The sequence below is a fragment of the Camelina sativa genome, chromosome 11 (assembly GCF_030686135.1).
Source record: "Camelina sativa cultivar CO46 ecotype springtype chromosome 11, ASM3068613v1".
NCBI lineage: Eukaryota > Viridiplantae > Streptophyta > Magnoliopsida > Brassicales > Brassicaceae > Camelina > Camelina sativa.
This window is the reverse complement of record NC_141890.1, coordinates 7,829,074-7,850,391: the sequence shown is the minus strand read 5'-3', so window position 1 is coordinate 7,850,391 and position 21,318 is coordinate 7,829,074. Positions and strand designations below refer to the sequence as shown.

At 32.4% G+C, this 21,318-nt stretch overlaps 2 protein-coding genes across 5 annotated transcripts; one reads left to right on the top strand and one right to left on the bottom strand.

Annotated features, from left to right (window-relative positions):
- Positions 1-1,275: 1,275 nt before the first annotated feature.
- On the top strand, positions 1,276-3,219 carry LOC104722429 (transcription factor bHLH126). Of its 3 annotated transcripts, none has more exons than XM_010440585.2 (4): positions 1,276-1,852; positions 2,001-2,360; positions 2,455-2,528; positions 2,896-3,219. In XM_010440585.2, the coding sequence occupies exons 1-4, from the start codon at positions 1,628-1,630 to the stop codon at positions 2,915-2,917; spliced, it is 681 nt and encodes a 226-aa protein (XP_010438887.1). In that variant the 5' UTR covers positions 1,276-1,627; the 3' UTR covers positions 2,918-3,219. The 3 variants fall into 3 exon arrangements, 2 of the variants coding, with proteins under 2 accessions (XP_010438887.1, XP_010438888.1); XR_757206.2 differs by having other exon boundaries at positions 1,280-1,852; positions 2,455-2,621; XM_010440586.2 differs by having other exon boundaries at positions 1,284-1,852; positions 2,455-2,578.
- Positions 3,220-15,143: 11,924 nt separating this feature from the next.
- On the bottom strand, positions 15,144-16,845 carry LOC104722428 (gibberellin 20 oxidase 1). 2 transcript variants are annotated; one of them, XM_010440582.3, is made up of 3 exons: positions 16,122-16,845; positions 15,614-15,935; positions 15,144-15,523 (listed from the first exon to the last, which is right to left on the bottom strand). In XM_010440582.3, exons 1-3 carry the CDS (start codon positions 16,814-16,816, stop codon positions 15,260-15,262), a joined length of 1,281 nt encoding a protein of 426 aa, XP_010438884.2. In that variant the 5' UTR covers positions 16,817-16,845; the 3' UTR covers positions 15,144-15,259. The 2 variants fall into 2 exon arrangements, with proteins under 2 accessions (XP_010438884.2, XP_087327439.1); XM_087471313.1 differs by having other exon boundaries at positions 15,144-15,534; positions 16,122-16,826.
- Positions 16,846-21,318: the final 4,473 nt, after the last annotated feature.

The following is a 21,318-nucleotide window of genomic DNA, read 5'->3' as shown; positions in this document are numbered from 1 at the left end:
GGGTCAAACATCCAAAAAGATTAGTAAACTGAAAAATTCCAAATAAATAAAAATATAGTGGACTCTCTCAATATACGTATAGAGATATTTAAAGGTAACAGAGGATTCGTGACAGAGAAGAAGGATTTGCTTTGCCTTGAAAGGATAACCTTTACCAAAAGGCTTATTTTAAAAAAAGAAAAAGAAAAATAATGGAAACCGTGGAAAGATGTCATCGTCGTATTGCATATTATATTGAATTAGTAGTATCTTCTTATTTAAGAACAGTAATGATATCTCTGATACGCCAATGGATATGGGACGTTTTTAATAAAAACATGTGAAAAAGACTAGTTGCAGTGTGAGCAGGTGCTCTGATAAAAAGTACGGAGCCCACATCCGACCATATCACAAGATCATCAACGGCTGTGATTTGATGATTTGGTTTTCATGTATCCCAGTCTTAGGACACGGTTGGGGCTTTTTACGTCCACATATGTCATATAGTTATTTATATTCTCCAGTTCCTCCTCCTCCGGCCAGTCGTATGAGAACTTATACATAATAGGGAAAATCTGCATTGTGACGTTTTTTTTTAATATAGCAACAGTTTGCGTTTTACTCACTTTTTCTATGTGTATTTGTCGGTTTGACATTCAGAAATGTACTGTACTTTTGTTTTTTACTTTCTATAACTGTTGTTTTCATGGTAAGAGATTTGTATAAAAGGAAAAATTGCTTAATTCTTTTGTTAAAGAATATTTGCTTGGATGTTGTTGTGAGAAAAGCTGTTTGGAGAAAGTATAAAACAATTTGTTTAGGACCACCGATTTATTTTATGTTTTTGCAAGCTACCCATTTTTTTTTTTTTGTAATGATAGTAGATATATTTTAAGAGTCATAATTAAAAAAAACACTAAAAGTTGTTATTTAGTAAAATATATTAATAAGTGAAATACTAATATTGTTTGAGATTTTGAACAATAAATAAAAAGAAGACTAAAAAAAAAATGATCACCCTGCTCTAATAAAATTGTTATGTCTTCATCTTCTTTCTCGTTTCTTTTATTGTTATTTTCTTATATATATATATTTATATTATCACTAGTTTATATATATTTTTGTCCTACCAAAAAGAAGTTTATATATTTTTGCATTAAAATTAGTTGTAGAAGGTTTTTTTTGTTATATATATTTGTAGTCTAGTGGTTTTGTAATATTCCGTAAATATAGAAAAAATATTATTATATTTTATTTTCAGAAGGGAGGACTTTTTTACACTGATACCATACCACCAATGGCCGGTAAAACTCTTCACCATTAAAATCTAATATAAATGTTTTGGCCAAGGACTCAAGCCCGAGAGGCTCATCCTATTAATTAAAGAAAACAACAACTGATAAATATTTCGATTTTTGTTTTGTTTTTTAACAAAAAAGGGTAATTCCAGAACCTGCATTATTTGGTCCTCCTAATGTGTATTATTTAATATTATAATTAATGGTCCTCCCTCTCACCCAAGGAGACATAGAGAACCATTTGGTTCTTTATGGCATCCTTCAACAAAAGAAATAAAATTATCATAGGACAGAACCAGAAAATTCTAAGAAGATCTGACATTGCTAGCTAAAGCTCAAAGTGTCAAACTATGGATCCTTCTCAGAATCTTAATCCGAAAGGGTACCAGAGACAAAGACCGTTTAGCTCAGCCGGCGAGGGCGGCAGCAGCGGCGGCTCCGGTATGCCCCATGAAACAGATGACAATAAGAAGCAGAAGAAGCTTCTCCACCGCGACATCGAACGCCAAAGAAGACAAGAAATGGCTACACTCTTCGCTGCTCTTCGCACTCACCTACCTCTCCAATACATCAAGGTTCATATATATCCTTATTCACTTCTTATTTGCTCTCAAATTTTATTTATTTTTCTTTGTATTTGTTGTTCGAACGAGAAACCAAGATTTGGCTGCTAGGGTTCGTGAATATGTCTTTTTGTATTTGGTTTAATTTTATTATTTGTAGGGAAAAAGAGCTGTTTCGGATCATGTAAACGGAGCGGTGAATTTTATTAAGGACACGGAAACACGGATTAAAGAACTCAGTGCAAGAAGAGATGAACTAAGTAGAGAAACGGGTCAGAGATATCAGTCGAATCCGGATCCAGCAAAAACTGAATCCGATTTGCCTAAATCGGATCCGGCGACTGTGATGGTGCAACCACACGTGAGCGGCTTAGAAGTGGTGGTGAGCAGCAACTCCTCAGGTCCCGAAGCTTTGCTCCTCTCAAGAGTGCTTGAGACACTTCAAGAGAAAGGGCTTGAAGTCGTCAGCTCTCTCACGACAAGAGTCAATGAGAGGCTCATGCACACTATTCAAGTTGAGGTATGATTACAACTACATGCCATGTCAATTGGAGTTAATTTAGGGTTTCCATTCTATTTTTATAACTATACACTACACTCATTACTCAACACAGGTTAATAGTTTCGGATGCATCGACTTAGCTTGGTTGCAGGAGAAGCTAGTTGAGGATTTGATACTTTCAACAGGGTACTGATCAGAAAACTAGCATTCGTAGTCCTAAAGACCTTCTTCATATCGTATGATCTCTTTTACCCGAGCTCTTTGTTTCATTATAGCACGGTGTGTGAACTTTACCTAATTAGAAACTATCATTACCAAAATATTTTTTCCCTTTTCGATTTAGTATATTGAAGCTTGTTAGTTGATAGAAAACAATATTCTTTGTACGTATCATATGTTCGTTGCTCCAATTATTATTCTCTTATAAAAGATTTTCTAATGTTTCTAGTTCGTCAGTGGAATATAACTAAAGATATGCAATGTTGGATATGGTGTATATTTTGGTTTATGCATTTTATTCTAATTAACTAATCTCACAATATGCTAAATGCAGAAAATATCTAAAGTCTTCTTGAAGTTTTATCTTGAGAGCAAGGAAGGTAGGTTCATTTGTGGGTCGAGGTGTAGCTTGGTTTAAACAAGTTCAAGTGCTTACTATGCTGTTATATTTCAAACGGATTTTATGGGTGGGTCAAAACTTCACCGCCACGCAGTAAAAGACCATGGGTGTGATGTTTTCAGTAGACCATTTTTTTCTCACAAGCAAGCCATTTCTTGTTTCCCTTGTAAAATTTTTTTCTCATTCCGTTGTTATTATGTTTAATTTCTCTTGTGGTTTGATTTAGAATGGAATTAAAATCAAGTTTTAACCAACGTATATGCATATCCATAAATCATTAAGAGTATGGAAGGGAACTAGGAAAGGGCAGAGCAAAATAAAGGCCAATATGCCTAGATTTATGGTAAAGGCTTAACCGGATAAGTATGAAGAAGTTGGCTAAATGGAACCATATCTTTTGGGCTCTATTGGTCAAAATCTGCAAGGTTGTTTTTAACCTAGCTACTGATACCTGTTCGCTATTAATACCACCTTCGTCTCTTCGATATTTTATGTGAATTGTTTGCATATAACTGCAAAAAAATTGAGAAGGAACACAACTGTTCTAATTTCTGCGACGACAGACTGAGTTATCAAAGAGAGATACTATGATGTAATAATACTTACCACGAGGGAATCCAATCGTTTGGGCAATTCGAAAGTGGATAAAAGTTCCAAAATTAACTAACATAGAGTAAAACTAACCACACAATAAAGATATACAGTATATGTTTGAGTGTAAGTTGATAACCTAAGTACCTAACACAGACATACATACAAATGACATCACCAATTTGAAAATTTCAAATGACTATATATACGCAAGTAACAGATACACATGTAAATCCATAATAATAAAGCCTCACATCATCAAATGACATAGCAAATGTGAAACTCCTGACAAAATTATAAGCGGTGGATTATGATGATCAGGATGCTTTTTCGGACAAATTAAGAAAGAAGCCTTCTAAAAGCCTAATTAAATTCAATGCATAGAACCACCTTACTATTATATTGTTGACATTACATACTTTGTTATGTTAGAGTGATTATCCATCACTTTGATCTTATCTTCTTATCACTTGGTCCCCAAGTTACTTAGTAATCAAGTAACTTATACTTATCCATTTACTAAAGCCCCTATATATATTTACTTTCTTTCACTTGTAAAAGCAAGACAAGAGAGAAGAAAGATGTAATAATAAGAAGTAGAGAGAAGACTTTATTTCACTTATCTTTCGTCTCTTTCCCCTTATATATTATAGTGTATATAGTTATACATATACACATACATATACATATATAGTATAATAATATTTTATGTTTGTGTTATGTTTTATAATATGTTATCAGCACGATGTCTTTACCGCGGGAGTTTTTACGAGGTAAGTAAATTTATATTGTTTCGATTTATGTTTATATAACATATATATTCTAGAAACCGTGAAATTATGCTTTTTCTGGATATGTCGTCATAAGTTGTAGGTGTTGCCTCCTTTACGATCAAATCTATAGCTAAATCATATCCGGATAGATCGTTAGATATATGGTAGGCTCTGCATCCTTCACGATCAAATAAAAGCTATGTCTTTTCCGGATAGATAGATTGTTATATATGGTAGGATTTGCCTCCTTTACGATCATATATCAAGCTATACAATTTTGGATGGATCGTTTTATATGGTAGGCTTTGCCTCTTTCCAGATCTAACAAAAGACTATGTCTTTTCCAGAAAGATCGTTAAAATGGAAGACTATGCCTCCTATATGATCATATATAAAGACTATGTCATTTTCTGGATTGATCGTTATAAGTGGTAGGCTTTATCTCCTTTGCGATCAAATATATAGCTATGTTATATCCAAATTGATCGTTTGATATATGGTAGGCTCTGCCTCCTTCACGATCAAATAAAAGCTATGTCTTTTTCGGATAGATAGATCGTTATATATGGTAGGCTTTGCCTCCTTTACGATCATATATAAAGCTATATAATATTTGGATTGATCATTTGATATGGTAGGCTTTGCCCCTCTATCACGATCTAACAAAAGGCTATGTCCTTTCCGAAAGATCGGTTTTGCCTTCTATGTGATCAAATAAAAGGTTTTGTCTTTTTCGGATTGATCGTTATACATATAGAGGTTCTGCCTCATTCATGATCAAATAAAAAGTTTTTTCTTTTCCGGATTGATTGTTATACATATAGAGGTTCTGCCTCATTCATGAACAAATAAAAAGCTTTGTCTTTTCCGGATTGGCTCTGCCTACTCTACGATCAAAGAAAAATTATTTCTATTAAATTCTTATATATAAGGCTATAACTCTTATTTTATTTTCTGAATTTATATATTGGTTTATTTAATTTTATTTATTCGTAAAGAATAACTATATGTGTTATATAAGATTTAAAGACAATGAAATGTCTTTATAATCAAAAATATATTTCTCTTATGAAATATATAAAGCTCGTGTACATATATTTTATACAGTGCAAAAGTAATTGGAAAGTCTAGATGAGCAAGTCTCTTGACTTCCAAAGACATTAGATTCATAATTATCCATGTCTAGTATTCTCCAAAGTCTCAAAGAAACTCATAGAGTTTTAATGACATTTTGTTTTAATAAAATTATTATGTTGAGACTATAAATAAATATGGTATCGCAAGATCGGCCATATTGGAGACACACATGTATATGATTATATCATGCAAAAACAAAGATGGCAAAATGATAGTAAATATGAAATTTCCTAATGCTTCAAGCATAGCGTTACCAGTTAAGCCATCCCGGTCAATCAATGATAATAAAAATCATTGTGAATTTGTTTAGAGGAAAAAAAGTTCTTTTAAAAGTATTGCATGTCCCCGTTCACATTTCATGAGGTTGTAAGCACTGCACTTCAATTCAGGTAACAACTATTTTATGTTGAATTGTATTAGTTTATTTAAATTTGTTTAAAACTTGTATTTATTATTTACGGAGTAGATGGTTATATACCTCCTCTTTAATTCTGTAGTAGGCTATGCCTCCAGAATCATATAATGTTGGCCCATTCACCATCATTTTGGATTAAAAACTCATTGGATATATATATATATATATGTGATGTTTTGATTTCTTTGATAAATCCCCAAATTAAACCTCAAATATAACCGATCTAAAAATAAGATTCGGTCAAAGGTGAATGGACATAAAAGTCATCATCTTGAGAGGGGGTAATACTAATCTCACATCTTATTAGGATCTACGATAATAAACATAACCAAAATTGGTATGTTCTTGATCCTAAAGTGGGATTCAGTACGAGATGAATGAACTCGAAGAGTTATCATCTCAAGGGGGAGAATTCAAGGAATCCCACATCGACAATAAGTCGATAAACTTTGGTGAATTTGAGACCCCAGAGCGATATAACTCTGGTGAAGTCATATCCTTTAGTTTATGATATATATATATGTCGCATGTGATAAAGTGGAACATCCATGATGTTCACTCTTGAAATGAACTATGATGAATCGTTCATAGTGCAACTCCAAGAGATTGCAAAACGATTCATGGTGATTTAATCTCCATGTTCTTTACATGAAACAAGTTTTGTATGTAATAAATATTATATATGAAGCCAACAGTTTGAAAGAAATATTTCTCTCATGTTATATATTCATGGTTGGAGATTAAATATTTATCATTTTGAATCTTATGGGTGTGTGATACATATTTTAAATGCTCATCCACACCGCATAAAATATACCATCCAAAGAGGATGAAATATATAGATGCAGGAAATGAGTCTCCGCTCTAATAATATTGAGCCATTTTATGAGAGATGTGCCTATTGCAAGATTTGCATATCATCATGTTGGATGATAATATTCTCTATCATTATGGGAGAATCATTGAATAGTTTTGGATCTTTGAACAAATGAATATGAACTTAAAAGTTCAAAAGTTCAACAGATCACTATTCAAAATATATATTGCAAATCAAATGCAAAAAGCTGATGGATGAGATTTCATATAATTATTGATCCTCACATAAATGAATATGAACTTGTAGTTCTGAGAAATCTCACATCCCAGCTAAAAATACTCTAATAAAATATGTCTCTGACGGATGACATACGAAGTCTATGACACATAAGAAACATGATAGACTACTTTGGTTCCTAAGATAAATAAAATTCTCGAAAAAAAAGGAGCAAATTAAAAAGAGGATTATACTCTCAAGAGAGAAGCAAATGAACTCTTAAAGAGGAGTAGATAGACTCTTTAAGAAGAGCTAATAGACTCCCAGAGAGGAGCACATAGACTTCTAAAGAGGAGCAAGATACTCCTCAAGATGAGTAAAGAAACCGATTGATATGGTTAATAACGAAATCAGGTACCTGAATAAAATCATTTATATAATGATTAAAGAGATCTCGATTAACCATGTCATTACGGGAAATATGGAACCAAAGACATACATGTCGACAATAAAATGATATCGCGCAATGTGATTAATGAGGATCATAAATCTCCGCTCTGTGAGCGTATAGAGATATATATTGGCCAATAAAGAGGTATTCAAGTCTATATTAAACTCGTATGAAAACGAGTAATTTTTGGACTAGTGGTCCAAACATCAAAAGGGTATAATGATATATAACAAAATTGGTGTGCCGCGCCATGTGTTGTTAAAATACCCTATCAAACAAAATTGATGCTATATGAATGACTTGAAATATGCCTTATGGGATGCTTGAAGAGCTTATCCCGAAAAATATATGATATCATAATTATGTTCTCGAGAATTCATAACAGTGATGATTTTGAACATCATCAAAAACTCTTGAAGAGTTATTTGGAATAAACGATATTGGAAAAACAAAAATGTCTCTAGATATTCTAAACTAAACATCTATCAAAATAGATGTTATACCAATCACTTCTAAAGGAAGTCAAATATATATATATAGACATATAAGATCATATATAAATGCTGACGAGCATTTATATATCTTATGAATTGTGCATAGCATTTTCTACTAATCTCTTTGCAGCATATAACTCATTCTCTATGAGTAGATTTTGAGATGAGTTAAAATGTATCTTCTATTGCAAAGGTATGATTTACTTGGGCTTAATATATTTTGGAACCCCCAAGTTTGGTTTAGTTGGTTTTGCAGATGGAAGATTTATATCGGATCGATATAAAGATATATCGCAAAACAACGACTTCGAGACATTTCTGTGATAGACTTTGGTTGTTGCTCGTTCAAGTCATGCCAAAATAATTGTGCTTCATATGCCATATCGAGAATCCCTAATGGCTCAGATGATGATTGAACATCAACAAATAGTTATCTACCTAAGATTGGAGCCTCGTAACATGTTGGCGAAGAACTTCGAACTGAGGGTTCGATCAGCGTCAACTAGTTAATGCTTGTTGAGACCCATTAGCAAGAAGCAACCGAAAGGCAACAACATTGTTTGAAGACTCTGTTGCATATATCACCCAAATCAAAGAAAGCTAGCCAAGAGCGACAAAACAAGACATATTCCTCTCTTACACTCAAGATTTCGAGAAGAATATGGAAGTTGATAGCCAGTCCATCAACTCAAGTAACAATGTAGCAGAGTTATTTACAAAGGTGCTTCCGACTTCCTCATTCAGAATGCATCTTCAGAGATGATACTTCCAGGGGAGAATATGATGATTCGTGTGACTGCACTCTTTTTCCTTTATCATGGTTTTTATCCCACTGGGTTTTTCCATGATAAGGTTTTTTACAAGGCAGCAAATAACACGCAGAATATCGACCTTAAAAGAGAATGTCAATAAGAACAAGACTCATCTATTCTAGGGGAAGATTGTGTCACTGTACTCTTTTTCTCTTATCATAGCTTTTATCCTATATGGTTTTTTTATGATAAGGTTTTTAACGAGGATATACACAATAAGTAAACGGTGATAGATAATCAAGGGGGGAGCGTTATAAATTATCTAGTGATTATCCATCACTTTGATCTTATCTTCTTATCACTTGATCCCCAAGTTACTTAGTAATCAAGTAACTTATACTTATCCATTTACTAAAGCCCCTATATATATTTACTTTCCTTCACTTGTAAAAGCAAGACAAGAGAGAAGAGAGATATAATAATAAGAAGTAGAGAGAAGACTTTATTTCACTTACCTTTCGTCTCTTTCCCCTTATATATTATAGTGTATATAGTTATACATATACACATACATATACATATATCATATAATAATATTCTATGTTTGCGTTATGTTTTATAACATGTTATTCATATATCTATACTATTAAAAAGAAAGCATTTTTCTGTAGAAATAAAATTGACAAAATATGACATGAAATACCCTTAAAAAGATAATAAAGCATAGAAAACGACATGGGTATTAAAATAATTTTGTTAGTTCGGATTGTGTTTTGTGTGTTCAGAGTAAGGATACTTATTCCAGTCACCAAACAAAGATATATCATTCAGTGGAAAAACATGTAACCTTAAATAAGATATATAAAATGGTAAACGAGCGGCCCATAAAATTGATATCCAATATGCGACCATTTAGTGGCCTAACTACATTAAATACAATATTCCAAAAACAACGTTCTTTAAATAACAAATATTAACTGAATTCCTATAATTTCTACGAATAGCAACAATAATGAGAAACATATAATACTTATGTCCCTATAATCACGCGAATTACCAATTTGCATATTTCCAATTTATTACAAAATCAATAAAGGGAATCATCTACCGAAATCATTTAAAATTAAAATTAAAGAAAATAACAACACAATGTAAGGAACTATACCAAACTTTAAAAATCACCAACAATATCATTTCAAATGTTACCTAAACTAACAAAAGAAAATTACGCGAAATCTTTGCTACTTACCATATCCCCATATAATCATTTACTCGCAAAATATATGCTAGGTATATTCAAATACATAGGTCTTCAACTATAAATATATGGATCGTCGAAAACAATGTAGCTTACCATAATATACTCGATATCCAGTTAATATATTCTAGAAAAAAAAGGCTGCAAAACAATGGAATCACGAGTCTTACTAACATTAAGCCATTCAAGAACTTTGAAGATTCATGTGCGGATCGTTCACTCATGGCGACAGTACACAAGTTTCATTGGATAAACTTTAGAAGTGATCTTAGCAGATGTCGTGAGCTTATATTCGTAAATATAAATCTTTTATTTATGTACTTTATATTTGTTTAAAACATATATGATTACGATTAATCCTAATAATTTACTATGTGATTGTATGAAATGGCAATGTTTTTGACATGGACAGCTCTATGTTGTTATATCAACAGTGACTTTCAAATAGTGGTTAAGGTGCTAATCTTTGGTAAAGATGGGAAACCACAAAAGCAAACTATGAATGTAGTGTTCAAAAAAGTTTTTCAAAACATATAAGCAATTTATGGACTCGGAGTCTCTTACATTACTTAGGTATGCATTTTTTTAACTATTATAATATGTATAGAACACATGAGTTTACTTTCTATTGCTTTAGTTTATTCTCGCTTATCTTATTTATAGGTAGCTACTGGTCAAGGCGTTAGTGATGGTTAATGGTGGCTTATGCCTCTAAACCAATTTGTCTAAGATTATGTGTGGCATTTATATGATTTGCGAGAAGCAGTCATATAACATTATACATTCTTTAAATCTTTATTTATTTCGGCAAACATTATATTATCTTTGATAACGAAATTTATTTAGATTTGCACAGTTGGAACTAAAATTTCCTGAAATTTTTCTAACACAGGTTGACCAACAGATTTAATAAGAAAATTCTCTAGAGTTAGAAATTGAATGTTGAAAGTGTAGAGTATTATTTTCAAAATGTATATTTAGGTCTTTATTAAGTACGAAGAAAATTATATAATCAAGATGACGAGGTTGCGATTTAGATTTCGGGGTTGTGATCATACTATAAAATTTTCTTAATCTAATTTATATCTCCTAGAAAACCAGATAATATAAAAATTTACATAACTTGATCAACGATGGCGAGCCTTGCTTTGGGCGTGGATCGAAGCTATCGATCTGGCTTTGGATACTTTGATTATTTGCTAGAAAAATGGATTTATAAAACAAGAATTAACACCCGATATAAAACCCAAAACCAGATTAAATATAAACTAAAAATTGAAATTGCTTACCTTGGATTATAATAACACACATAGTGTTATACTCACTGGATTCTGTAAATTATTGATGAACTTGGGTGTTTATTGATGTGGTTGATTTGATATTGTGTGGAAGACGAAGGTTAAGAAATTGCCTCTTCAATACACTTATTTTTCCTTTTCTGTTTTTGGTCGGAGAGTCGCAGAAGTTGATTTTTTCAATTTTTTCTTTCATTGAGTTTATAGAAAAAGCAGAAGTTGATTTTTTCAATTTTTTCTTTCATTGAGTTTATAGAAAAAAAAAAAAAAATTGCCTTTCTTTTGTTAAATTTATCGGGCATGGAAAATGATATGTTACTTTGAAGGTGGAGTTAATAACCGATAAATTCAAACTATAAGATTGATCAGTGTTATTTCTCCATGGATGGCCATTGTTAATCCTATGTTTTATAATGTTCTACACTAACTTGGAGGAGGATCAAAAATACAACGTGCAAGTAGTTTTCGAGTTGCACCCACGCGAACATAGTATGGAACTATAGACTGATAAAAGTCAACTATTTAAGTATATACATGAAGGAGAAAGTTATGATTTTGTTGTTAAACACGAACATAAAAATTGGTTACGTTGTATAATTCTTTTTACGAACAAATTAATTTAAACTATAAAATAGTATAGATTTTACTATAAAAACTTATGGAAGCACTTCGACACCGTATTATGGGCTGGAGCCTGGAGATACAGTCTAACAAGACATGAAGAGTTGAAGACTCTTCGTATATAGTAACGGATCATCTAAAATTAACGTAAGCTTCTAATATTGTATAGATTTGTCATTACAAATTATAATATATTGTTTACTAATATTAATTAATACAATTACAACTACTATACTACATTCACGACACATTTTCTACTCACCTTTATTATCCATAAATGAATTATAAAAAAATTACAGTTTTATTCTTCAAAATTACAGTTTCACTAAACGATCAACTTAGTTTTTGAAAGCAATCGCGTACGTACGTGCATGTCTGAATCTAGTTAGCTTTAAGATATTCTTCTTTTTTTGTTAAGATACTTTTAGAAGATTATCTATTATTCAACTGCTAAATCGGATTTTCTTTTCTAATTCACGATAAGACACAGTATTATACATATCCCCAAAATCTTGGTTTCTTTTGCCTCGTCTTTTCCTACGTACCCCCATAAAGCCATATATAAGCATATGAACAGAATCAAATGTTATTCTAATATTAAGAACTCATTATTTTAGATCAAATTAAGTTCCACTTTGATTAATAAAATGTCACGAACTTAAGCGAAGCTGACAGTAGTTCAGATGTTTTTAGCACTTACTAATTATTAAGAGATACGCATGATGAGTGGTTGTGATCTCCCTAATATTCGTTTGATATCTTTAGTTATATCATCATTGGTATTACCCTTAAATTAATTATCAACTAGGAGTCCTATTTTAATTCAAATTTGTGGCTATTAAAAAAAAAGATACTAATTATTTACTTTGAGATGCCGTCCCCCATGCCGTCCAACAAATCTCTGATCATCAAATCGGATTGTGTTCCAATATAAAGATAGGAATTTCTCTGGGACTTAATAATATTTAAAAGCCCTTATTATTTAAACTAGTATCTAGGCAAACTAATAAACATATAAAATATAGAAAATATATAGACATTGAATCCATCTCATATCAATTTAAAATATAAATTACTACATGACTTGAAGAGTTTTGTTGGTATTTTAATGGTTTTCTTGCACTAATGTTTTTAAATGTGAATCACGTTATCCTTTGAAACATTTTATTTTTGAAAAAATCGACAATAAGAAACCAGTAAAATAGCATTTTCAATTAGATAATTTGATCGATGATTTATTAGCCGGATCTAATGGTGAACTACAATAATTACAGAGCACATGAAAGAACCTCTAGCTAATATGTTTACATATTTTGTAGCTTTTTTATAAGTGTTGACCAAAACTTATTTTATTTGTGTGCGTGTCTGTGTGGGGTTTAATTTAGTCCCATATATATGATAGTGATTTTTAGCCAAACATATTCTCATGTACACGATCATGTACTTCTCAATCAGTTGGTGTCATGTCCGAGACCGAGAGATTCAGAAATGGAATGCAACGATTTTTTTTTTCTTTTTTCATTTAAGAATGATCCGATTGTTTTTTTCTTCTTTCTTTTATTTAAGAATAATCCGAGTTTATCTGTGTTTCAATAGTCAATAGATTATCAATTTAAGGACGATTTCCTACCCAGTCAAATATTTTCTGGGTGAGCAGTCGTCATATATACAAGACAAGTACGTACATGTGAAAACATACATACCTAACTAGTTTGCTATTCCGTCTTTTTTAAGTTTCTTGTGTGTGATGTAGTTCCTATATAATAATTATGTAAATGTTGAGTCGTACGTTATTTTAAATAAAAAATATTTAAGTTTTTTCATGCTTGTATTCCAGTTGCATGTAATTAGCCTGAGATAGTGTTAGCATATGTCCGAGAAAAACTAACGCAAAAAAGCTATGCTGTATTTGAAGTTTTAAGTAAATCGGAAATTAGAGGCAGGGAGAAGAAAACATCCAAAATTTGCAAAAGTATTAATGATTTTCAGATGACGCCAAAAGTAAGTAAAAATTAAATCAATTTATCAAATACGGACAGATGAGTTATTATGGGCTACCTTATTAAATAAAAAATGATCTACCCATTAGTAGCCCACATATTATTAAGAAGTTACGTCCCCAAAATAAATATGTTGTGTTATGTAATGGATCGGTTATACAGTAACCAAATATAGTTTTGTACGTCAAAGATTTTTATAAGAACTGTTTAAGAATCCCTGAATTCTGTAATCAGTTCATAAGAGTTAATTTTTTTAAAAAGGAATCATGCATCATCTACCTTTTTAAAATAGACACGTGATCTAGCTGGCTTTGTCAATTAGGAGGACTAAAAGCCCATACCGCATACCCCATGGAACCTAGATTTCAATCCCCAAAAACTGAACTGATAGCCTACGGCCACTCGGACAGGGATCTTTTACCGGGTTTAGCTAGCCCAAACTCAATGGTATCTTAGAAGAATATGGAAATCAAATCTAGGTCCTGATTAAATTGTTAGCTCGACATTGTGAAAATATGATCTTATTAAAACGTACGTGTCCTCACGAGCTCGACATGCAATTCTTATGGATCCACTATTTTCTACACCAAACCGCAAAAACTTACTCATCTTATCCTGACATATCTTCACGAGTTCCACATGCAGTTCACATAAAATTCTCATTAACATAAAACTGTTATTCTCTCCAATGTAGACCAACATATAAAACAAACTTCAAAGTGTAAGACAAGGAGGTGGGGACTGGGGAGGGTGATCGCCGGTCAAGAATAAGCAGTCGCCGGCTACAAGTTCATTTTTACTCATGTGGCCGGCGATCACCAACCTAGGGTCGCCGCCGGTGACAATTTTTCCTTAGATTCTTGATTCGAATCTTCTTTTAGGCAGCTTTGATATATGCATGGTTCTTCAAAACATTATAAAATTTAATATTACATATTGTTGAATTGTCATGAATAGCTTTGCACCGAAAAGCTAATTAACAAAACTCTTTCACACCAAATATATGGAAAACCAGACCGTGGGAAGGTTTTCATTAGATGCATTGTTTTAGGGGCCAATATTTTGGATAAGTTCGTTGGTTTATTTGCAGCAAGTATATATATATGTCTCAGGTTGAAACCTGCTGATTACATGTTTTTGTGTACAAAGGGACCACAATTTTCTTTTTCTGCTTTTAACCTATTAAATTCCATGTGTTCACTGTCTTTGTATTAATTCTCCTTAACGCTTCCTCAAACATGCGACTAGTCTACTAAAACAATTGTTCCGATATCTATCTATATATAATATCTTGATGGACTGTTCTCTTCAATTTGATAAATAATGGTGGGTGTACTCATTATGGTAGTAACGGATCAATTATTTTAGAAATAAAATGCTAATTAAGGGTGTTATTGCATCTTACCATATACATGAAATCCAAAAAAGAAGAAGATAGTAACTAAACAAGACAAGACATAGATATTGTTTTACATTTATTAGATGGGTTTGTTGGTGAGCCAATCTGAGAAGGCTTGGAGAGTGTTCATGTCTGCTCTATAGTGTTTCTGAGTGAACTCAAGGAACATAGCCCATGTGAAGTCAGGGTATTTCCTTGATGTGATGCTGTCCAAAAGCTCTCTTGGTGGCTTCACTACTCTGTCTTTTTTGGGACACAAGAAGAATGCAAGTGATTTCCTCTCGCTCTCGCTGTTCACCACTGCCCGGTGCAAGCAGCTCTTGTATCTATCGTTCGATAGAGCCTAGAAACAAGCTAAAGCCCGGTTTAGTATATGACGATATATATCTAACCAATATGTGTTTTTTTCTTTCTTTATTTTTAGTTGGCTTACCATGAAAGTATCTCCGATATTGACCACAAAGGCTTTGGGATTGGGACGAATAGAGCGCCATTGATTTTCGACAAAGACTTGAAGGCCATTAACATGGTCTTGGTGAAGGATGGTAAGAGAAGTTGGATCACAATGAGGTCCTGTTCCTAATGTAAGATCTGGTTTCTGACATGGAGGGTAGTAATTTAGTCTCATTATCGAATCATTTTCTTCAAAAAACTCTCTAAAATAGTCTCGGTTTACTCCTAAACTTAGCCCCAAAAGCTCCATGATCTTCAGTGACAGAGAACTCATTGCCTCACAATACTCTTGGTACACCTTCCTGCAACCACAAACCAACAATGACATAAGCCAAGTCTTCAAAAGTTATGGTATAGAAAAAACCGGTTATTGGTTTTCTCCGGTTTGGTTTTCTAAAAAACAGAGGAACGGACAAAAGATATGTTAAATGTTTGATTTCTTTTCTTCTTTTTCTTTTTCTCTATTTTTTTTCTGTTTTAACTTTTACCCAAATGGCTGAAACTCATGTCCCAACGCATCGCTGAAGTAATCTTGAACGGTTTTTGGGTGTGTCTCGCCGTCGCAAAACCGGAAAGAAAGGGTCTCCTTCCATGGAAGCTTGGTGGAGAAGCGTCCCGTGAAACTGCTTGCGTAGCCACAACTCTCGCCGGGTTTTCTCAAAACCCTCTGTTTTTCGGAGAGAGGCATATCGAAGAAGCGGCTCATGTAGACATGAGCGTCTGATATAAGCTCCTCGCTGATACCGTGATTGACCACGAGGAAGAACCCGTGCTTCTTACAGGCCTCAGAGATAAGTGTGGAAGCTTGTAAAGAGGAAGAGGGAAAATCAGATGAGTTTAGGTTTTGGAGATCGATGAGGGGAACATCAAGATCAGGAGCGTCGATGGAAGGTTTCTCGTCGTCTGGCCATATGAATTGGTTTGGGATATTGGTTTGGAGGTTATGCATCGAAGGGTTGAAGATCAATGGCGTTTGAATGTTTCCAAAGCCTAGTTTAGGTTTGTCTTCTTCCTCTAGAGATGTTGTTACGCAACTTACGGCCATTTTCTGAGATTTCTTCAAACTTGTTTGTTTTGTCGATGGAGAAAATAGTAAGTGAGTAGTAGTAGTAGTAGTAGTAGTAGTATTGCGAGGAGATACGGGAACCATAAGGGTCATTTCAATCTTTATATAAGCAAGCATTTAAGTCTATTGTGTAGTGTGTTGTCCACTTCTTTTTTTTGTTTGTTTGTTTTGTAATATATATAAAGTATTTTTGGAACGAATGACTTTTTTGCCATGTGACTGAACTAAATTGCATAAGATGGATCTATTAACTATTTTTAGATTAATCATTGTAATGCAGTTAAAATCGCTAAACAAGTGGTGGAAAGACTTTTAAAAAATAAAAAAATAGAAAAGAAAAAACAAGTGGTGGGATTTATCTTAAATTTAATTAATGAAATATAATTAGCAGATTAATAAGTAAGATCTCTATATTTTATCGTTGTTTTTCCCTTTATAATTGTTTTACTTATGACTTATAGATATTAAATTTAAATAAAAGCAGAATGGTAAAAATATATATATATATTTTGTAAAACTTTTTTTTATCTCTTTTCCTTATGTGTGTTGTGTGGGGGACATGGACAATTACCATTAATAATGAATAGCTTACTACTATACTACTACTCTCATAGGTCGAGAGGTCTTTAGGTGATTGATAATACTATTTGAATGTACTCCCTTCTGTTTTCTCCATACACGACATACCATTTTATGGCTGTTAAAATACCATAATAGTAATATATAGTATTACTTTTGTTTTTGTTTTTTTTTGACAGCAATATATAGTAGTATTACTTTTCATTAAAAGTTCATTTATAGTACGTAGTATTTGCGTATTAAAAAGTTTCACTGATCTTTCTTAAGTGGTGGTGGTGTGGCTAGGTGGTAAAAAAAAATTCAGACCACTGAGTCTTATTACCGCTAAGCTAAATAAGACGATAAAAAATCGGGGGTACAGACAAATCCAAGATTGTCTAAATCTGTTCATCGGGAATTGTAGTAGCATAAAACAACAAATAAGATATTACTTATAGTATTTTTTTTCTAAAACAAAAAACTGTCGATCCTTTTGGTGGGGGTCTGTTTTTATAGTTAGCAGGACAAAAGAGCTTCCCAAGGTTCTTTGGATGTATATGGGGAAGTGTTGGTTCCACATTGTTGTTGTTCTGTTTTTTTTGCCTCTGCTCTCTCGAGTTTGCTTTCTTGTCTTTTTCTTCCAATTATTTTCTTTGTTTTATTATATTTCTCTCTATACTATTTAATTTCCCTTAATTTTTGAACCTAATAACAAATTTTATAATCATGTAGTATGATCAGTCCCGGTTCATGGGGGCGGCGAGAGGGGCGAAAGCCCAGAGACCATACCAAAATTTGGAAAAAAAAACCCTTGAATAAAGGGGACCAAACAAACAAACAAAAAAAATATTTCTTGTGTCAAGAGTCCAAAAAATTCAGTTCATCTAGGATCTAACATTTATTTGAGACGGGACTGAGTATGACAGATATAATGTATGTTAGTTTTACATTTTAGTTTTATCTATTCTTAATGTTGTTAAGTAATGGAATTCTTTGTTTTATATATTTACTAAAACTTGGTTCCAGTTGTTGCTAATCCTTTTTATTCAATTACACACACACATATATATATATATATCATGTTTTGCATTTGAATATAAATTCCACATAAACGAAGTAATTCTTTAGATAATTTTGCTAGCTAACTCGACTTATACATTAAAAAAAAAGATGTTATAGAATCTCTTTAATAAATACAAAAAAAGACTGAATCTTTTGAACTATTTGGATTGGTTGGACTAACTCATATCTTAAGTTAGGTGTGTGTATTTTCCGTTTACTTTCAGGTTGTGATTGTGGTTCGATTCAGTTCGGTTGGTTTGGTTTATTAATGGGAACTATAACTTATTAACTGATTGGTTGGAGACTTGTAAATTATTGACTGTAGATTTTGGTCTATATATTATTTGTTGTATCTTTAATAATTTTTGATATGAGAAAAAAAAAAAACTACAGCTTCTTAGACCCAAAGTGATTGTTTTAGTAAAAAACAAAACGTGAAAAAAAAAGTAAGGCAGTAAAATTGTAAATCAAATGGAAATCTACACTCCAACCAATTATCCTTATTCTAATAAAAATCATACCGGTTGAATTCATATTTAATTAGATTCAGTTATAATTAAGTTCAGTTTTGTTAGGCTTTGGTCTGGTTGTGTCACTACAATTTTTACATATGTTAGCGTAGTTAGTTAGACATTTATTTACCAAGTAACTTCAGCACTTTAAACACTCTTATCATCACATGGACAAGTTTTTGGAAGCTAGTGATTGAAGACAGTGCAGACACAGCCAAAGAGGGACAAGCAAAACTATGTTGAGGTAAGGTTCATTCCCCTTTTTAGCTTCCTAAAATTAAGCAAGATCATGCTTAACAGTTACAAGAAACCTAACTCAACTTTGATTTTGCATCGGCTATGGCTATGCGACGGATCCTTAGGTTCGCAAGAGAATAAAATGATCAGTTAGAGAAGAAACAAGAGACTTAATTTTTGAGTCTGCTCGTGGTGCTAATGCTAGGGTCCATTCCCGTTTCTATAAGAGACTTAATTTTTGAAAAAGAAAAGTTTTAGTATTAATGGAAAATCGGAAATAAGGTTCATAACTTTTAAATCCCTATTTACCTTTTGCATAGAGCCTCTAGCTAATACATTGAGCTAATTAGGGGACAAACAAATACTATAACAACTAAGTAGGGATGCCATAAATTAAGAAGGTGGGGGCCGACCTGTGTTCTTCTCGCTTAAATGTGCTCAAGTTCTATCTCTTTCTTAATTACTATAAGAGAGTGAGATATTGAAGGACCCAACAATGCTGGACTTATGAAGGACAACTATTAGACATGAGGTTTTGTCGCAAATAGTAGCTCCAATCAAAATCCTTTTATTGATCCACTATAACCAGTTCATGCTTTTTATGTCCTGTCTCTGGCATTATTAGATGGAGGGGGAAAGAGAGATTGATCTATTACCTAATTACACTAGAAACTGAGGGGCATAGATGATCTCAAATAGATCTGTTTTCTTTCTCTTGATTTTCTAAGAAAATGACATTACTCCATCCCCAATTAATTTAATGACGCTGAAAGCATGTTATCACTGTTTAAGATATAATAATGTTATGAGGTAGGTTTATCCCATAAAAAGAATTAAAAAAAAAAAAAAATCTAAAAGGAAACTATAGAGCATGAAAAGAGTCTTTAGTTACGAAGATCATGTAATATATGCCAGAAAATCAAAGCCCTGTGAAAAAAACTTGTTTTCTTGCCAGTTAAAACATTTCCAGTGACTAACATGGAAACCCATTGGATATAAATTCTATCAGTGAATGCAGATCTATTTTACTTTGTCTCTAGGCACCTGAACTCCTCTACAGATCGCTCGCTACAAAGCTACGATCTTTAACAAATGCAGTTTTGGTCCATATGATCTTTAACAAATGGACTACTACAGGTCGAAAATAATTTCTCGTATAAACAGTATTGTAAATTGAAAATAATGACACTCTAGATGCTAACAGTTTAATGGATTTGAAAACAAAGGGAGCAACACATGTGCAGTTCCTCAACTCAATCATGCAACTTTTTAAACTGTTACTTGAAAATAAATGACAAGATAGAAATCAATCTTTCGTTGTTTTTTTCTCGGATACAATCAAGGATTTCACAGTACATAACATTGTCATAATGCATTATGGCTTAATAGAGTTATGTACGATATAAGGTGTGTGTATAAAATTATCTGATTTGATATATGTGACAAGCTAAGAACATACGAGAACGAGATACTAAAGTTGTAAAGAGAAGAAAACAAAATTATGATGATGATTTGTGGGAAAATTGCAAAAATAGTTCTTTCGCCTAATTAAAACATAACATATTTCAACTTTATATAAGAATCAAAAATAAAAATAATCATATTTTTTTTTTGTATTTTTAGAGAGAAAAACGATAATTTACGGAAATTGTGTTAGAATGACATTGCCTCCAAATTTTATATTGTGTTCTTTGATACGAAAATGCGCAAGCATCTACAAAATATTCTTGAATATCAGATGAAACCTTGCCGCTTTGTTGTTCGGAAACTCTCAAGTCCAAATTCGTTAACTCCCATGTAAAAAATAATAGTTCGTGCGGGATTACAAAACAGTCACTTAGTGACATGGTTTTTGTGATGAACTTGATTGAACTATTCTCTATGGGTAATTAGGACTTGGTTCTATTTGTATTTTTGTTTAAGGAAAATACATAATTTACGACAAGTATTTCTATATATTTTTTGGTTTATTACGATTTAAAGGATGTTAACTTTTATAGATTTTTGTATTGTTGGAGTATGTCAAATGTTGTTTGTTTCATTAAAATATGTTAGGACGTTTGTAGTAATCCACACCACAAAATTTGTCAATTTTTTCTAATTATAGGCTGAGTTTTTCATACAGTTTCCTATTGTGTAAGTTTGAAAGGTGTGTGGGCGAGTAAGTGGGCACAGCACTAAGTCTTGAACGGTAATTAAATAAGTGCTTAAAAAGTTAATAGGAGCTTGAAATGGGATTTCTAGGTTGTC